Below are 21,344 nucleotides of genomic sequence, written 5' to 3'. Positions count from 1 at the left end.
TAAATGCACCATTTACCATTTAGGTGTGTGTTGTAATGTTGCTCCTATTAATGTAAATTTCAATCACACTTCAAACAACATTGTAGACTGCAGTGTAACACATGATAAATAGGTTTTCTCATTCAAATGGCAAATACTGTGGGCTATGAGATCAATCATGTAGGTAGCCTTCATTCTTGTGACATTACGCTAAATGCACTGAAGAAATATGTACTGTTAAATATGGAAAAATGTACTGTTAAAGGGCCAAAAAAAATACTGTAGGTGTCAGCAATCCGCGACACCTATTGATTGGGTGTGTGTGTGTGTGTGTGTGTGTGTGTGTGTGTGCGCGCAGCTTTTCTTTGTTTTTCTTAGTTATTTGCAATTTCAGATACCATTTTTAGCTTTCAATTTCTGTTCAAACAAATGAAATAAAGTATTAGCATTTAAGCGATTTGGGGCTGAATGCAAGAGCAATATCATATTTAAAGTCTTAGCAAGATAATGTTTTAGTGGACAAACAAGAAATAATATAAGCATCATTACTTTGAAGTTTTCTCTTTTGAACTTGAATGCCAAATAAACGGCAGACAAATGCTGAATCCACTGAAGATATTCGACTTTTATGAAATTGTTGACACCAGTTCAAGCTCCCAATTCCATTGTTGCATTCCTTTTAGAGGTCATTCATATGGATATGCTTTTTGCACTGAATAACTCTAGTCTAAATTGTCAAGAGTCAAACATTTAAATACAAATGGTAAGCTTTATTAGAGGAACCAGTAAAACGTTACAATATTTCATGTTCTGTTTTTGACAGGTCAAGATATACAGGTGTGACGGATTATGCAATTAGCACCAGTTTGTGGTGTTGTGGTTACTGTCCGCCCTGAGATTAGGAGGTCGGAGTTCAATCCCCGTCAGAGTCCTAGCAAAGACTAAAAATGGTACCCAATTCCTCCCTGCGTGACACTGCATCAAGGGTTGAATTGGGGTTAAGTCCCTGCGGCATGCCAGTATTATGTATGTCCAGTGGTGCTCTTGACCTATGGGCCACATGGCCCAGGAGGAACCATTGATTCCCAAGGCTACTTACTTAACTTACTTACTTACATAGAAAATAAATATTTAAAATGCTAATATATCTGAAATCCCAAAACACCACTAGAAATGTGACACGTTTCTACAGTAGGTTTCCATTTTAATCATTTTTCATTAGTATCTCTGAGAGAGTTTGTCTGTGATTTCCCCCCCTGGCCTTAAATTACTGTGTGCATTATTTCCCATTTTTAATTACAATGCACTTGTGAAAGGGTCACAGCTTGTGTGAGAGAGAGAGAGAGTGTATGTCTTCTCAAATGCAATTCTATAAGAAAATAATTGAGAATTTAAAGTGCATTACCAAGCTATGGGGCATACCACAATACCTTTGATTGGTGAGTTCACTTTGCAACCACATTTTGCTTCTGAAACACTTATTTTAATGTGCTTTCAATTGATTGGTTGGTGGCCATCTTTTACAGTACCCTTTGCATCCATTATAGGGGAACAGTGGTCATTGTTTTGCACAGCACTATACTACCTGATGATATGTAATATATAGCCATAAATGTCACAGAGACGATATATTTTAAGGGAAGGCGTTTGCCAGTAAGCAAGTAAAGTGGTTAACCCATTGCGGACTTGGAGATTGACATTAAATAGTAGCACACCTTCCGTCAAGATTGCTGCTGGGGCCTTACTGTGCACCAATATACCAGCAGCAATAATGTATAGTGTCTACAGTAGTCTAAATATATGTTTATGGTCACATACAGTACATTGCATTGAGATGAACAGTTTCTAGCATGTCCCATAATAATACTGTATGTTTCAAAACATTATAGTTCAGATTTAGTACAGAAGACTTGCCATATAATGATGCTGCAATTGAAAATTATACTGCAGAAATAAACCGTTATCAATTGATATATTGGGTGCTGGCACAGTGGCAATCTAGAATGGAGGAGGGATGGATGGACTAATAACAACTTTATTGACTCCGCTATATCTCCAAAGATGGTTTATCACGAGCTTGCAATCAATGCTGACCACGTAATAGCCCTGCAATAGACATTTATAGCATGTTAAAGCACATGGTTGTAGTGTAACAGCCTGCTCTTAGATCAGCTGTTGATTATGAGCCTTTATGGCTGCATATTTTATTCTAGTATTTACTCATTTGGTGTAAAATCTTAGTAGAAATTCAAGGATTCAAATGACACCATTTTGCTTATTTGCAAATTATATCTGATTAAACAGCATTAAGATCCATTCAATATATCTCTCTCTCGTAATTAGGAGAGAAAACTGTGCAATACATTTATCGAAATGTGATGTTGATAAAACCCATCCATAATGCCTGTGTATATGCATGCAGTGCATGTATGTTTTCTGTTTTTCCTTTGCGAGTGTCTGTGTATATGTGCATTATTTCCTTTTTTGTATAGGAAGTAGAGGTCACCACATTATTAAGATGCCCCCTGGGGTGCCATATGCTTTCTACGTTTTTTAATTCTGTGATGAGAGGTGAGAACCATATGCTGTTTTGTTTAGGATTCAGCATACAGTAGCAACCAAGGGCACAGACTTTTGTCAGTGCATGTGATAATAAAATTATACTGTAGTTTCTATTTAGAAATCTGTTTCGATAGATTTCTCTAGTTACACCTTTTGTCCGTCCGTCAGTGTATCACTCAAAATCCCCATACATTGGAAAGCCCCCATATATGGTGCCCAGGTCTCGTGACATCACGTGACATCATCAGGGATGGAGATCCCTGATGTCATAGTAAATGCGACCTGCTTACGCAATTAAATCCATATATGGAGATCCCTGACTAATATTGGCCAGCAACTCTACATCTGACCTAAAACCTCAAACCCTTAGTTCTCCATATATGGATATACAGTATGTGAGAACCTGTTCTGACATTCCATATGTTGATCCTTCCCCATCCATCCTTCCTCTTCGATGCTCTCTTTTGACTGATACCTGTCCATTTTAAACTAGATTCTCAACAGGCCACCCTTAGATCTCCATATATGGAGCTGACCTATTCTGACATTCCATATGTTGATCTGACCTCATCAAACCCTGTACACTCAAGTCAAGACACACTCCATATATGTCTATTACAAAATTCATTCCATAATTGTCTCCACCAGGCCGAAGGCATGTGGGGAGAGTATGTTTTGCACTCCGTCCGTCCGTGTGTGTGTCCGTGTGTGTGTCCGTGAACAGCTAATCTCGGCCACCGTTAACCCGGTCGATGCCATATTTTGCACACACACTCCCTGGATGCCAACCATGAACCTCTGCCCCAAACTTTCCAGAACGGCCTGTTATAGCGCCACCAGGAGGCCGCTTTGTGCAAAACAAGTTTTTCAATGCCATATTTTGCACACACACTCCCTGGATGCCAACCATGAACCTCTGCCCCAAACTTTCCAGAACGGCCTGTTATAGCGCCACCAGGAGGCCGCTTTGTGCAAAACACGTTTTTGCACAGTACACCTACAGATTTTGTCCAAACATCACGCAAATTGGTACACAGTCTCTCTAGAGCCATTCAACGAAACGGGTCTTTCACATTTATCAGACTCCATCCTGATTGGTTAAGATTGGCTTCCAAAGTTCACAGGAGTGCTCAGTTTCAAACAAAATGCTGCAAATCATGAACACATCGCGTGATTTCCGTGAAATTGTGCACCCACATTCCCACTAGGCCGAGGACGAAATGCCACATGAACAATTTCAACTCAGCCTCAAGGTGGCGCTATAACTGGCCGAAAAGTGTTTTTACCTCTAACTGCACGGATCTGTGGATAACCTGGTGGAGACCTGTGCCCGGAAGGGCACTTTTTTTTTATCTTACTCCCCCATGCCAAAGTGCCAGCGCTCACCCAGCAGTCTGCTGTCACCCAGGCGGTTGGTAAATGGTAAATGGTAAATGGTGTCTTGCTCAAGGACACTTCGACAGTAACTCTGGGGGAGCCCGGGTTCGAACTGGCAACCTTACGGTTACCATCCAGGCACTCTACCCCTGAGCCACCGCCGCCCGGTTGCGTGCACGCAACCTCGGGGCGAGGTCGCTTCTCGCCCTCAGATTTCTTACTGGTAATAATGAAAAGCTGTTGTAAAAGCTGGGAAGCAGATGCTACTAGGTTATGAATACATATTTTCCTCTTTTTATAATGACCACAGTCTGTTGTTCCGCACATTGTTGAACAATTTTCAAAACTTTCAAAACAAAAATGAGCAAATCTACAACCTGTTGTCAGCTTGTTGACCGGCTATTTTGGAACAACCCAAGAATAAATTAGGGCTTAAGTGGTTAATTCAATCCATTTTGACTTGGGCATAATATCCCTGTTCAAAATCTCTTGTGTTTGACCGAGGTCTCGGTTGGAGAGGCCAAAACAAAAGGGATTAGTGAATCTTAATGTGTGTCATATCTCCCACTTTGGAACCGATGGACAAGCTGCACATCATCCATGTCGTCCAGAAACCTTGTATGTCCAAAACTGTCCAATGGATCAAATGTAGATATTGTCATAAGCTCTTGTTAATACCATAACCCATAATCACTTTCACGCAAAAAGTAGATGGTAGATATTTTTGTGTGACACTGTAGTATGACGAAGTAGTGCATTAATTTACAAAAAAATAAAAAAAAAATATATTTTTGAGGGGCGCTAGCCCCTCCTATATTCAGCTAGATTTCCGTCTTACACAAACATAACATTTCAATTGACAATGAATGGAGAATTTACATCATGTGTCTGAGCAAATCGGCTATTTTCGTCCTACACAAGATTAAATTCCCATTGACAATGAATGGAGAATTTACGTCATATGTGTCTGAGCAAATTGGTATTTTATTCCTGCACAAAGATTAAATTCCCATGGAGAATTTATGTCAAATGTGTCTGAGGAAATTGACAGTTTCCGTCATGATTATGTACGATGATAAGAGCGCCCCTCACTTCACACGGCTGTGATTTTAAATAAAATAAAGTTGGAGTATGGAGACACAAGGTTTCTGCCTCAAAATAATAACATAGTACTGTAGTTGGAGAGAGAGATGTGATATCAGAATAGGTCTTGTTAATGGGATTGGAGCATTTTAGAAAAAGCCTATGCACTCAACAGATAAGGGAAACTGTTTATCCCGTTAATGTGTCACTTTAAATACATTAGGGGCCCTGCTGTTTTGGCCGTCTGCCTCACTAATCCTGAATAGCACAAGAGACAAACCATTTATAGATCCACACATAAATTACCCTATTATTGTTGTTCTGTGGGCTAATGAGACTAATTTCTAAGAGCTTTTGGCTCAACCAGAACATGAATCTGCTGTCAATGCACTTTTTTTGTGTTTCATGAATTTGAAAATAATAAAAGTATGTAATGTGTAGATGACCTTGAGGGACAGAGTATAGTCACGCACGCACGCACGCACGCACGCACGCACCCAAAGGACTCCCAAAGGTGTGTGGGCCTGCCATAAAACAAACACCAGTGGATTATTTATTATGTTTGAATTATGTACAGAATAACTGTTTAGATTGTGTTGTGACAAGTCTACGAGTTAGAAAGTGTTGTAAGGTTTCCTTAGCCATTAAAACAAGGACAAAGTTTTAAGCTTTTAAGCTTATAATGGTTTAGGATTTTTTTTTTTTAACAGGAGAAAAGGAGATGTTGGTATTGGATTCTCTTTTATTTTCTTTTTTTCTTTTACATATTATTAACCCATTAAAACCTGGAAAGTATCTGTTTAATTTAAGATTTCAGCTACTGTTGTATATGAGTCACGATCCTTAAACATAGAGCAACGAAGTCTGACATCAATATCAGTAGAGGGCTTCATGTACTTTTTATTTGCATTGTAATCCCCATAGGAGGATTTTAGATCGCATCATATAAGAACTGTGTTTGAAAAATAAACATGTCATTGTCATCCCGGCCGTTTCACTCATATGGATATAAAGAATCGACTGACTGAGATAAAATGCTAATGTTACTGCTGCTGAATTAGTAAAAAAAATTGCTAGAAACAGACTGTATCAAATGTGAGTGACTGACGGTCGTAAACGACACAGAGCCACCTCCCCGACAATTTTGCAGAGACACTTTGTTTATTTTTGGACCAGATTGCTTATGAGATGATTTTAAGATGACCCCATGTTATTCTCCATAGAGAAATTACTTCCGTGAACCAGGGGATGAACGAGTGACGTCAGGACTTCGGCGCTCTTTAGCAGATATACAAGCTCATAGTGCATCCCTTTGTGCCACAATGATTCTTTTTCTGCTTTAAAAAAATATATATCTGGATCCACTCAGTAGCCAGTGCCAAGAAAATGCAATAACCCAACGCTCTTTAGACAGCCTTGTTGAGCCTCGTTGAACCGGAAGTGATTGTGTGATGACATGTAGCTTCAGTCCGGGAGGTCATCTCCCGATGTAAACAATGGCTTTCTATTCGGGGTTGGATGAAAGTTTTATTAAGCTCTAAACATAGTCATTTATCTCAATATGGCAGCCCACCGGAGGCTATCGATGGATGCTAAAAACAGCTAACGGACGATAAATAAAATACTATTAATTCTGGATTAAATGGCATTAAAGAGACCTGATATGTCCCGGTTTTGGCACACGAGGGTATAGATTGGGATATATTATTTATATTTATTTAGCGATCATTTTGAACCTCAAATCTTTGCTTCTGGGGGTCCCTGCAACAAAATATCTTTTAAATGGGTCTTCTGTGGCCAAATACAATTTTGGGTGTCCTTGACATGAAAACATTTGAGAACCACTAGCAACATAAGTTTATTTTTAGAGAATTGTTTTAGAAGGCATTTGTAGAATCGGCCTCAGGTCTTATAATGGGGTAAGACTGGCATCCCTATGTTGAGCTTGCGCCATTGCCACCCGGCGTTTCTGGACAACCAACCACCCATCCAGCCAACCTTCCACTTGGCACATCACTCCCCCTTGTCGTTGACGATTTGTGTGCCAAATTTCAGGTGGTTCGGTCAGAAGATTCTCCATATGTGAGGAAAGGACGGACCATAGAGAATATTATAGATAAATACAAACTTATTTTCTTCAGACAACAACATCGGAAAGGTGGAAATACTATTTGGGCTTTGCAGGGATCTAAAGTCACCTTCTAGATTCTAGAACATGCTGTTTGCTTCATCAGCGGTGTCTCTGAAAATGCGACTGGTTTCCTGCAGGAGCTGGTCAATGACTAGGCCAGCAGCTGTCACTTTGATTGAGCACAGTGTGAGCTGGCATTGATGTGGGCATCGGGGATAAGAACCAAGTAGCGCCGGCAGCATCAGATCCGTCGGTGACCTCACTCGCATCTAAAGATGTCAAGTTGGTTTACCCTGCACAGAATTCCTAACGACACCCCTCCCTCCGTCACCAGTCACCCTGTCTGATAGGCTATAAGGTATTCGTAAGCTCTCCCCAGGTTGGCAGAGGGAGCGTAGCGCCCAGGATTACATTGGACAATTGACACTGGGTGAAAATAAGGGTTAGGGTTAGGGAGTTACACAATTGTGGGATAAAAAGTACAAAGTAAATATCAGAGATTAAAATAGGGTGCATTTTACATCCCAAAACACAGTTTATAGTTAAGGGACGACCTCTGCATCCACGGGATGCACTACTGCACTGTTTTTTGCACTACTGTACTGTTTTTTTATTCTAGTTTATTTTGCTAGCTTTCGTTAAAAAAAATTAGGTTATAATAATTTCTTCTTCTGTTTTCTACATTAATATAACCACATTATAACCATATCAAATTAAATGAGTTAAATGCTGCAATTTGTAAAAATGGCAAAATATGACTCTAAAAGACCATCCCTATAATATAGGGATGGTCTTTTAGAGTCATATTTTGCCATTTTTACAAATGTCTTTTAGACATATTATGTCTAAAAGACCATCCCTATAACCCGGGACTCATTACATTGAAAACCTACATCACTGAAATACACACACACACACACACACACACACACAAACACACACAATGTAGTCATTTATTAGAATTGCATTAAGCTAACCTGAGGTCCTCTGCCATCAAGGTCGCTGGACTCAGACTAACACATATCCTGGTCACCCTTCGTGACCAAGCTAGACCTGAGAACACACGCCCACACACACTCTCTTTCTCTCTCTCGCTCATGAATATAGCATCCTTGTACCAGGAAAATCAATTGCAGATAAATATTTGAAAAGCCACTTTCTGACTGAGTAGTGTTTTCTTGCATCGGCAGCTGTTTTCCAGTGATGCGCTGGTGAGGTGATTAGGCAAGTGGCTGGTTTAAAAAATGTATCTGGAAAAATGTAAGATGTCAAATGGTATGGCAGAGAGTGGCAGGTGGGACCCATTCACGCACAGCAGAAATGCCTGGCGTTACTTTTACTAGGAGTTTAAAACCTAGCCTTTGAGGGTAACATTTATTACACTGCCTCAGTGAAATTAACACTCTGATGTACAGTAAGGTCAGAAATAGGTCATCTCGAGGAAGGGGTGTCGAGTCAACAGAATTGGATCCTGCGATACTGATGGAGGTGTGGAGTATAGCAACAGCCATTAGACTATTGACAGTGAGAGACAACTAATGACATGTTTACGCTGTAAAATCCTTAGTGCTAATACTTCACCCTGAGAGTCAACCGAATGGACCCGTGTCAAATCATTAGTGCTAATTTTTCACTCTGAGAGTGTACAAATGCAACCGAATGGACCCGTGTCGGTGAATCATAACAAGCTTAGTAAGCAGAGATGCAGAGAGAGTGAAATCGTGTTCATTTCTATCCGAGTGTACTAATGGATGAGAGGGAGAGAGGGAGATGCTGTCCTCTGCAGCAAGACCACGTTTGATTAACACCTTCCACCATATGCAAATGCACAAACCGATCCCCATCATGTTGTCCTTGCACAGTCACTTTAGTCCGCGCTGTCGTAAGTCACTTAAGACTTGCTTTGTATGAAGACAGAGACCATTAGATTTGTCTAATTTAGTGTTGATTGCAATTATGACACGATTGTTGACCCACCCAAATCTGTGAATCCAGTTGTGCTTGTTTTCTCTGCAGAGTTTAGCAGCACATTGAAAATTAGTCTTCTTCTTTAAGGTTAAGTTAGTCCTTGAACCGTGTAAAGCTTAGTTATCTCTGCCAGGCGTGATCGCTGAAGGCTGGACTGTGTGTGTGTGTGTGCGTGTGTGTGCGTGTGTTGGCAAATTGTTGTTTTTCATGTGAGTGTCTATATGAGAGTCTATTTCACACTTTGAACTGAATTGAACTGGACAATGGGAATGAGATTACATAACCATGATCTACATATATATTACAATGGAAACCACGTGACCTATTTATTATGGGCCTTTAATGGAAACCACATGACCTATTTATTATGGGCCTTTAACTTACACACTCTTGTAACCTTGCATTGCACACATGCATTGCACACTCTGTAGTAACAAGTTAGTTAGTGAATACATGCAATGAGGTCACCGATAGGGTATTGTTGTTTTTTCTTTTTTTTCCTTCTTACCCGTTTTTTCTCCCCAATTTAGTCTTTATGCCAATTGATTCCTACCCACACATCTGTGTTATCACTGCTGTTGTGTCCTCTGACTCACCTATTGAGGAGGAGCCCCCACCAGGAGGAACTAGAGCTTTCGTCCTACTCCTCTTGCCCAACACTTCCCCCCCACACACACACACACACACACACACACACACACACACACACACACACACACACCAACCAAACTCGGCACACATTAAATACCATTTTGTTGCTTTGAGACAGCTTTTCGGGTATTTTTCCTTGATTAATTTTTAACTGTATGCCTTTTTAAAGGTGTGCATGTGAATGCCAACCATTGCATTAATATTTGTAATCGGACATTAAGGTTGGCACTGAGTTGCTAGATTGGAAAATGAGAGTACATTCTCATGCCTTTTTTGGCTAGTGCTGTATTTGCCTAAATATTCTATTGCTCACGTCAGCTCATTTAGAAATGCTAATGGCACTATTAGCATTTCAGGAATGGAACGGATGTGTCATCTCAACCATTTACTTTCCAATCAAAGATGCATTTTCCCCTAGCTTGTTTATTTTCTTACTGATGAATTGTTCAAGCATTTCACCATCAGCAGAGTGCAGCTTAGAAAGGGAATTCATGCAGAATTTACCATCGTCAAGGATGATATGCAAACATTCTCAGATGGAATTTGAATTACTAAAACTGCTAATTAATATTCCTAGGACCTTTTGATGGGTGAATAAGAGGCACAGCACAGGCCCATCCTTTCTCTCCTCCGCTCTTTGTGCTCTCCGTTTCACTGCCCTTGCTTCTATTTAGGGCGCGGAGATATAGTCATTGAAAAAGGTTATGAAACCCATCATTACCCTCTGATGTGAATTAGTGAATGTGCAGCTGCCTATACCCTGCGGTGACCAGAAACTAGAAAGGCATTCATACTGTATGAGTCGCACCAGACGTGGGGCAGTGGGAGACTGGCACATCGTGCCACATGCAAAATGACAGGCAGCAAAGTGCCTTTAGGGTGCCAGCTTTCATCATGGTAAGCGCTGATGACACGGGCTTGTTGCCGAGCTGACAAACTGTCATGGAGCTGTCAGGGCCCACACAGCCACTGACTCGGCACTGCTATGATCTGTGATCACCTTTAAACTGATGAATACCGACCTTTTGAGACTTGGGGTGTGTGTGTGTGGGTGCGTGCGGTTCATACAATATAAGGTATGTACGGTATGTACTTGAGCATGCTTCAAGAAGTATCATCCATTTATCTTATATATGAATTTCTTCTATTCTGAACCAATATTAATAGGCACGTCTAATTCATCTGCTATTTTATTCGTCTGTGCAACAGAACTTTGTCTTTGATCATGTACAGTGGTGAGGATACTTATGATTAACTGAACCTACAGTATGTTATTTGTCATTTCTTGGTCTTTGACTTTGTCCGGTACCAGGGCTGCCACAAAATCACGCTGCCACTCTGTGTAATGGAATGCCAGCAGAGACAAGCGTGGCATCTTTCCGTGGGGCAAGTGTTGCTGCTTGGAGCATACACAAACTCAACCAAGTTGCATGATCCATGCTCATTGCTCAGGTGTGCCGGCAGGTCACTCAAAACAAGAGCAAATGCCAAGAGAAGTGCACACTCACACACACACACACACACACACACACACACACACACACACACACACACACACACACACACACACACACACACACACACAGTACAGTATATTAGTCACTGGCTGCCCGCACAAACACGGTAGTTGCTATGCAACATTTACATTTAGATTAGTTTCTAAGTTGCTTTCATCTTTGTTCAGCTCCCATCAGCCTTTGTTGTTTCTGACCCCGACATAGAAATCCCACATTAACCCACACCTTTGATGCTGTTTGAAGATGCAACACTGCAATAGATAACGTTTAAGATTATAACAGGGTTTTTAATTAAAAGAGAAGTACACAATCAGAAGTGAATACCTCCAAACCAGGCTATAGGATTAAATGTAGTATATGATATTATTGTGTGATTATTATGGGCTTTCACCAGTTTCTATCTCAATTATTGAAACGGAATTGTAACGGAAACGTATAAATAAGATATAGTACATGCTGTTATCTTATTATTACTTAGGGAACTGCATACAGTAATGAATGTATGGGATAGGGGTAGTGTTTCGCCTGCATATTGCTTGGCTCTCTCACAGCTCACTAAACACCAACTCTTTGCATCTATTATCATAAAGTATTGCATAATTAATATTTGCCTGGAAGTAATTTGTCACCACCATGGACAACTCATCCTTCTGCTAATTATATAATTTCTCATTTTAAAGAGTATGTATGACGTCCCACCACACTGCCTAGGTTCTGTTTTTCGTTTTCATTTCATTCTTCCGTTGCTTCCTTGTTTATCTTTGAAATACTTGTCTCCTTTTTCTCATTTCCGATTTTCCGACTTCACTTCCTGCCCTGTCATACAGTACATTAAGCAATGATGCGTGAGAAAAGGAAGTAACAGAAATAAAAGTGAATGCTTCAAATTGATAACACATTAAATACCTGCCAAGTGTCGAAATTGAGGAAGTTTATGGAAATGGTAGTAGAGATTAGAGAGAAAGATAAACAAAACAAAAATAATATAGAGGTAGACAAAAAGGCTCCTGATACTGTCCCCAGACCCGCTAATAAGCGTTTTGCTGATATTGAGCGTTTCACTCAGAAACATATGGAATATTTACAGGCGCGGCCAAGCCAAGAATAACAAGGTTTATTTCAGCTCTCCAAATAATCCTGTCGCCTCTGTTATGCAACGTTAATGAGTGCTGGTACAATGAAAAGTGAGCTTGCAAGGCAAGCAAAGTCTGCGCTTTAATGGTCCGTCCGACCGTCCAACTGTGGTCCCACTCCCAAATATTTCTAAAACTAGAATGGCCAAGCAATAGCCATCAAACTTGCTGAGCACATTATTAGTCCCTGGAGGATGAATGCTATAGATTTTGGGTATCTCATTACCTTTTCATATGCCCCTTCCTTAGGCACAAATTTTCACGTACACACAAGATATCTAAAAAGAAATGCTGTATCCATGTTTCGTCTTTTATGTTTTACATGGATTAATCCCCTATTTTATACATCCTCACGGCAGTGTTATGCAAAGTAACGGAAATAGTAGATCTATAGTACATACTTGTCGATCTGTGATTTGTCTGCCTGTGTGTATGCCTGTCATACACACAAGGCATAACAAGGGCATCTTCCAACCAGTTGACCTCAAAAAGTTGGTGGGGTGTGCACTGCAGTGCTGAGCGGGAAGTCAATTGGACCAGTGGTTGTCGAGAACCATAAAACCATGGATGTCTGTGGGTCTGTGGAGGACACATGGAATCACTGTGTGTTGAGTGGAGGATGTAGGTGCCGGTTTCCCTGATTGACGAACCAATCCCATCACCCTGACATGTCGCCCGAGCTTGTCGTCGTGCCACTGTGCCAAGCAGAGTTGGGGTCCGTTACTCATAAAAGTAATGCACTACATATTACATATTACTTTTGAAAAAAGTAATGCCTTACATTACTTTATTACTCCCTGGAGAAAGTAACTAGTTACATTACTCGTTACATTACTTTTGCGTTACTCCATAAAATCGCCTGAGATGCATTGTCAAATAATTTGCACTGAACTGCCACACACTTAACAAATCTTTATTGAATAAAGTATTCAATCAAACCACAAGAGGTAGCCTATATGTTCACAGTGCTTTAGGATCCCTTTCTTTATGATGTGGAGTGCCCTGCTCCATTGCTCATTAAATGTAGTTTTCATTTCGGCATATTTGGTTTATTTATCTGATCTCTGCATTAACTAACTAGTGATTGTGAGAGCACACGTTCTACAACAAACAGACCCTCCCACTGGCAGTGTTGCCAGGTTTTAGAAGAGAAACAAGCAGCCATGTCTATGAAAACAAGCCCAAAAGAATGAGTTGGGAGGAGGACAGGTGGGTCTAAAACCGGACGTCTGGCCACCCTACGAGTCCACGACAGTAACGAAACATGCTGTGCTGCTGATGATCTGACACCGGTTTGACATGTTCTAGTCCGTACTGCGTACTGCGTTGCCAGACTTCCCTCTCCAGAGCAACATTAGTGACTTCCTCCTAGGGAATCCCGAGACGTTCCAAGGCCAGTGAGTCAATGTAATCCCACCATCTGCACCTTGGTCGTGCATCGAGGACCTCCCTAGGGAGTTGCCCGAGAGGCATCCTAACCAGATGCCGAGCTGGCTCCTTTCCAGGCGAAGGATCAGCGGCTCTACTCCGAGTCTCTTCCGTGTGACTGAACTTCTCACCCTATCTCTAAGGGAGATGCCAGCTACTCGTCGGAGAAATCGCATTTCGGCCGCTCCATCACCATCCATCCGCTTTTGGCTAGGGGAAACACTGAATTGTCAACTTGGAGTTGGTCCACGCAATATCGCAAAATCTTATGCCAAAGTGTCTAGTGTTCTAAAGGCCTGTAGCCTTTTAATTATGGTCCTTTATTTTATTTCATGTTAAAGCATTTGCTGCTGTTTACAATATGCATTAATCCTTCGATGAATATAAAATATGCATACCCTCCACTCCCCCACCTAATTCTAGTACTAATAATCATTGCAAATGTTCCTTTTGTCTGATTGGGTGTAAAGAGCTCTTGTTTAATTATTGTTGCCCAGATTGCATGAGACCTGATGGATGAGGAGGCTTGTGAATTTAATCCTGCCAAGCTATTGGAGAATTGTGTAGATTAGAAGGTGAACTAATTCATTTGTCAGCAGCCTGTGTCTTATCTTTCTTACACTCTGTTCTGCTTTAAAGCAGGACTTGTTGCACATTAACTTTTTGGAAGGCTTATATGATATATATATGATATCATCAAAAATGAATAAAAAGTTAGGTCCCTGTGAAGAGAAATCAGAAAGCATGTTAAATGTAAAGATCAAAAGAGAAGAAGCTGCTGCTGGATGAACATCAGGTTCAAATCGTGCCCAGCTACAGTAAGCCTGAATACATGTATTAGCAGTACAAACTATTAAGCTGTTTCAAAACATAGTTTGGTGACAGTAATTTACTTTACATGTTGTTTTTTGTGTAAATATGATCTAGTGTAATTTGTACTAGGTGGATATAGTTACTATTAAAACGCTCTTTCTGGCAGTGCATGAAACTCCAAACACCTGAAAGAGCAGGTACTTTTTTAGGTAATCTTCATGTAAAACCCAAAATTCAGACGTACAGTATAAAATCAATACATGTGACGTCAGACTATCTGGTTTCTTGTTTAAGGAGAATGATGGCCACAGTGAAAGCGTCTCTCAGAATTATGTGACATACAAACATTTGCTTCAATTCCCCCCTTAAGGATCCAAGTCTTAAGATGTTACTTTGCCCTTTGTGAAACCAGGCCGTACTTTTCGTGTTGCTCTCAGGGGCCATATGCAATCATTACAATGGCATGCCTCAGGGTTGTCCTTGGACTCGGCTGGGTGGACATTTTCCATCACTGGTGTCCTTGCTAGGAGAACACATGTTTTAATCACACGCATACACTCATATGCGTACACGCACACACACGTCACACGCACACACACTAATGGCATTTCTTCTAATGAATTACAAACGGGCCTTGAGGCTGTGCCCATCCGTAATGGCTGGCTTAATGTCCGATGACAACACACAGCATAATGACAAGCGCGCACACACACACACACACACACACACACACACACACACACACACACACACACACAATTAATATGAAATATCATTAGTAATCTAGGTTCATGACACTATTCTTAGGTGTTGGAAAGCCATAAAATAAGTATCTTGCAGTCCATATTAATTGATGTTATATTAGTGCAAGGTACAGTGGTACAGTCTAGCATGCTATTTGAAAATAGTGATTTACGAGCTCACAATACGTTGTCATGTGAAGCGTTTTGAGCTCATACAGCGTACACCTGCTATAATATTAACAAAAACTGTTGTAAAATGTTTCTGAATATTTTGAATATATCTTTTGTCCCTGGCACAACATATTGTCAGATGGGGATCCATGACAAATGCATATAATACATGATTGACAGCATTGCACCAAAAATGACGCAGATGGTTGCCAATGGTTTGCGAGATTTGAGCTGGACGGACGCACAGGCAGGAGCCAGACCAGACCAGACCCTCATCTTTTTTCTTTATTTAATTTTTTTATATCTTTTTTTGTGGCTTTCGCCTTTATTTTCTTTTTTATAGAGGGACAGAGACTGTAGGCTGACAAGAAATGGGGAGAGAGACATGGGGGGGGGGGGGGTGACACGCAGCAAAGGCCGTCGGGATCGGGAGTCGAATGCGCGGCCAGACTGGATTAACAGCCAAGGTGCCCAGACGGCTACGCCAGCCGCCCAGGCCCTCTTCTAGACAGCCAGCCTCCTACTTGGCATTTGTTTTGTTAACATTGGATCGAAGTGACTGGCAGTGTTTTACATAGATATATTTAAAAGGTAACTGTCTGAAACACACACCCACAGCCTGTCAAAGTTCAAAGACAAACTTGACAGGATCTTGGCAGAAAGCTGGGTTTAAAGCAGATGGAAGGGGAGGGCTGCCTGCATTGTTAGTCCAGCAGTCAACAATTGCATCCTCTGTCAATGTCAAAGGTCAACCAGCGTGTCTCCTTATTTGACTACTCGCATACTGTATTGAATGTGATGATACACATTGACTGATGTGACAGCTGGGCAGAATCTCGCAGCTTAAACATTTTTACCATGGGCTCTGTAGTCAGCAGTAGTTCAGATGTTCTGACTGGCCACTTATGCTGTAATATATGCTGAAAGCACATTTCTCTATAGGCATCTGTTCCCCAACTTCGTTGGGGAAGATGACGATGACTGCTGTACAGCATATTGTTAATATTCGTAATTATCAATACATTTTCATGGCAGTAGTAAGAACAACCATGCCTTTCATGCCTTTTTGGCATGTAAAATATGTAAAAGTTTGATATAATGGTTAAGCATTGTTCCTTGCATACACTACTGTAGTGACTACAGGACCTTCCAGCTGTCCTTGAAGAGGTGTGTGTGTGTGGGTGTGTACTGTGTGTGTGGGTGGTCTTTCTGTGTACAGTGGGTGCCCTCCCTCGGTCTGTGGACCAAATGGGGAGTGACAGTGATGAGTCGGGCTCACAGAACACTCCCCTTGCTGCCCCTGTCCACTGACCCAGAGTCAGCGGGTTAATAACCAGTGCCACTGAAAGCCATCTGTCATTAGGTACCTGCCACTGATCAGGAACCAGCAGTCCTCCCTGCCCTTGTCACCCATCCCCCTGAATAGTGTATAAAGCCCAACAAGCATAGAAAATCCTCAGTGTCCATTTGTAACTCTGAAGGTCTCCGAGGCATGGCAAATACATTAGATCAATTGTTTGAATATATGCCGGCGAATATTTCTCATCACACTATTCATATGCCTCATAGCCCTAACCCTATGCCTCATTCATACACTGCCTTTAAGTCCAATGCTTTTTTTATTGGTCAATCAACGCATAATAAAACACCCCACAGTGGCGCACTGTTGCAGCCATAAAAATCCTTTATTGATGGTGAAAAAAAGGTCAACCTCGTTCTGAATACGAATTGAGTCACGCTATGACCGTTTAACTTTCTCGTTCTGAAGCATTGTTTAACAGATGTTCTAATACATATATTTAGCTTTTTGGGTTAATATATCGCACAAAAGGAACTCCCCGTGTGCGCGTAAGGACGTTGAAAGCTTACAAATAATAACCAAATAGACCCTTCGGATCAATTTAGTTATTTTTTTTTAAATATATTTTTTATCCCACGATTTTGTAACCCATTTTTCACCCCTGTGTCAATCATCTAATGTGATCCTGGGCTCTACACACCCTCCGCCAACCTGGGGAGAGCAACGGGCTTAACTCATGCTTCCTTCATGCTTGAGTGTCCAAGTTGCTCCTTTACACCTGACAGGGGGGAGTTTCCCTGGTTGGACGTAGCGCATGGAAGGAACACGTTATTCCAACTAGTTCCTTTCCCCTCCATCAGGCGCCCCGGCTGACCAGGGGGAGGCAGTTTAGAGACCAGGATTACTGCATGTTTTTGTGAGGGTACCTACCCTAGGGGACACGGGGAGAACATGCAAACTCCACACAGAAAGGCCCTTTCGCCAACCCCGCCTTCGGGTATGGGCACTGATGAAGCGGAGGAGGAAACACGCCGCTAGCACCCACAGCGCCCCGAGCGGGAATCGAAGTTAAATTCACTAGCAATTAGCTCCCTTTGTTTGCTCTCTAAATTACTACTTTGACAAGGTTGCACACCCCTCTTTTCCCCTCTGTCCAAACACTTTGCTGTTCCTCTCCTCCCCTTTAAAATAAATTGTATCGTTCTTATCTTGGGTGTCGTACCCTTTTATGCTAATGCTGACCAATGCTGGCAGCTAATGTATTCATTAGGTTTAGACTTTTGATGATTTGTGGAGATAACAGGAGGACAGTGCATGGTGAGGCAACGCTTTCTCATCTGATATTGACAGTGAAATTGAATAAAGCTTGACAAATAGCAGACAAGTGACATAGCCGTTGTTGTTGTTTTTCTCATTTATAAAGACTGTTCCGTCTCTCGTTCCACAAGAAAGGACAGAACAAGCAAAGGGAAATGAAGGAAAACAAGCCACCTCCCTACTATGATTCATTTAGTTTATTATACCCGTGCTGCTGTATTGATCGCCGTGGCTGAATTACACTGACACTTGGCAACTATCAATTTGGAATTTAGGACAGAATGTCTGACTTAGGCTATAACGTGGATGAAAAAGTCATCATCATAAAAACGTTCGTGTAGAAGCTAAGCAAGGCAATTCTAAAAAGACAGCATAGCAAAGCCTATGATAACACGGTATGAAGTCTAGTGTTTTTTTTTTTTACTGAATGTTACTGTTAATATTGCAGGCTTCCCGGGAGAAGCCAATTCTTGACCTGCATGGAACCAGAGGACTGCATAGGAATACTAATGTGCAATTTACAGGCTCACCTCTGAATTTAGGATTATTCTTCACTGACTAATGTGCTTTTTGTTGACACGGTATCACAGATTTGTGAGTGCGCTCTCTCTCTCTTGCACACACGCACGCACGCATGCGCGCGCACGCACACACACACACACACACACACACACACACACACACACATTCTCTCTTGATTTGTTTTCGTTATTTGAATCCACAGTTAAACAGGTGCTGTTTGAACAGGTACTGTTTTACTGTGAGAGCTTATTTATTTCCATTGTGGCATATTTGAGTTCAAATATGTGCGAGTTCAAAGTTATGCGCAGGGATGTCATAACAGAGGCATATACAGAACAAATAAATATCCATAATGCATTCATACAATATTCATATTCAGATAGGCTTCCAATTTCAGCAGAAACAGAGTAGTACTTCACTCTTTATAGGAAGGCCTGTCATCTGCAGTCCCGTATAGGCCTACTATTAGCCTGTGTATATCCGTCTGCAGTACCTGTAGTACCTGTATACTAGTAGTATACCTCTGTATACTACTAGTGTACACCAATAACCCTGTCTTCATTTTGGCCCTCGTCCACAACATATGCACAGTGTATTTGCTGCCACGTCGTTAAAAAGTATAATTGTCTAAACATTTCTCAACCAGTTACTCTTAACACAGGGGTGTTTAGAACCCTGGAGAGACTACAGTATTTCTTTGGCAGTGAAATCTACAATTTGATCATGTCTGGCTATATCAGGCTATATCCCCTGTATGCATTATACCTGTTGACAATGTGAGAAATGGATTCAATTACTTTAACAGGTAAATGCATTAAATGGTGTGACTCATGATTGGCTGCCTAGTGCGACATTTTATACTTTTGTCGGCAGGCCCTGCAACCGTGATTTAACCCATTCTGACCTGAGATCAGATTCATACAAGGTTTCCGCCGGACACACACTGGTCTGATGAACCCATTCTGACCTGAGATCAGATTCTAAAAATGTCAGTCGCTCTTCGATTTTTCAAAAATAGCAGACCTACAAGCTCGTATCGCGCCACTCGGTGGCGCGATATGAGCTTGTAGATCTGCTATTTTTCAATAGCTAAAGCATAACATGATGCCGACACCAAAATGGGTGCCCGGTCAGAATGGGTTAAGTGCAAAAGACTTTGGCCTATATATTGCGCCACCCTTACCCCTTATCCCTAAAGTTATTAGCCTTTTTTTTTTTTTTTTTTTTTATTATGAAAAACCTTTTAAAATGGTTCAACTACTGTAGCTGATCTATCAACACATTGTGAGCTTGTAGATTGGCTATTTGAACTATTTTAAAATGTTTCAAAATAGTAAAAATGACAAATAAGTTTAGGGATATGCGTGGCACAAGATAGAGCCCCTAATGTCCTCTCCAATTGCAGCATTGCTGAACATAGTTTTTCTGTGTTCTTGTCCCCTCTTCCTTCCCTTGCCTTGCTGTCTGCAGAGATGTCTGGTACGGGAGCAGACATATCCCAGGTACACTGGAAGCAGCAGTGGTTGGAGAACGGGACACTTTACTTCCATGTGTCCATGACCAGCTCGGAGCAGCTAGCTCAGACGACACAGCCCACGCCCCGGGAGCCAGCACACGCTGTACATGAACACATGCATCTGCTGCACATATCTGTCATGGTAAGTACATCCAAGTTACTGGAGCAGTGACTCTCTCTATCTTTCTCGCACACACACACACACACACACACACACACACACACACACACACACACACACACACACACACACTCTCACACACACACAAGCCTATTATTCTACTTGCTGGACCTAAGAACACACCACTCTTGTGACCTCTCTCTGCACCAAAACAAACTCCCTTGAAAGCAAATAGCAATATCTGCATCCCACTCTCCCATCTGTGCTTTGCTCAATGTCCTCACAGGCTCTCACACACACACACACACACACACACACACACACACACACACACACACACACACACACACACACACACACACACACAGGCTGACTGCCCACACACCTCTGGACGCTGGCTTTTACTGGGATGTCGTCCACTCCCTCTTGACTTCACTCTTAAGACTGCTCTTAACTTCTCTAAGCTATCATCTGTCAAATCGCTTCCCTGTCTCTGCTCCTCCATTATTCTCTCACTTCGTCTTACACCTTCCCTGATGACCCCTCTTCCCCCAACCCGCCCCTGTGTATGATACAGATATTCGACTTGTCTGTCTTATAGGCCATCGCCTTGACACTTTTTCACTTCATTTTTTTCCCTTCAAAGCCCTCAACTCTTCTCCTTTGTGTTTCTGACGTCTCTTTTCATATCACTTTCTGTTTCCTTTTTCCATTACATGTGACTTTCATGGAAACATTTACTTTTCTCTAACTCCCCTTCACTCTCTTTAACCTTCTTATCTGCCTACTTCTTTGTTTTCTCACTCCAGGACTCTTTGTCCCTAAGTGAACTACCACCTCATCCATCCTGCCTTCCCCTGTACAGTCAATATTGCTATTGTCTCAACCAGGCCGAAGGCATGCAAATCAGTATCCAATTCAATTTCAATTCAAAGGACTTTATTGGCATGAGAAAACATACGTTTACTGCCAAAGCAGAAAGAACAATACAGCAATACAATCAAAACAATAC

At 41.5% G+C, this 21,344-nt stretch overlaps 1 protein-coding gene across 1 annotated transcript in view; it reads left to right on the top strand.

The window, feature by feature from the left end:
• astn2 (astrotactin 2) overlaps positions 1 to 21,344 on the top strand; it is a gene marked incomplete at its 5' end in the record, with an annotated part of 505,571 nt that overhangs the window by 47,037 nt on the left and 437,190 nt on the right. Inside the window, one exon of the mRNA XM_083793933.1 lies at positions 20,166 to 20,353. Coding sequence (XP_083650059.1) covers positions 20,166 to 20,353 — 188 coding nt within the window. The remainder of the gene's footprint in view (positions 1 to 20,165; positions 20,354 to 21,344) is intronic.

This window comes from Protomyctophum parallelum (genome assembly GCF_964188405.1).
Source record: "Protomyctophum parallelum genome assembly, chromosome: 21".
In the NCBI taxonomy this organism is placed as follows: domain Eukaryota; kingdom Metazoa; phylum Chordata; class Actinopteri; order Myctophiformes; family Myctophidae; genus Protomyctophum; species Protomyctophum parallelum.
The sequence above is the reverse complement of the archived record's forward strand: the minus strand, read 5'-3'. Positions and strand labels throughout refer to the sequence as shown.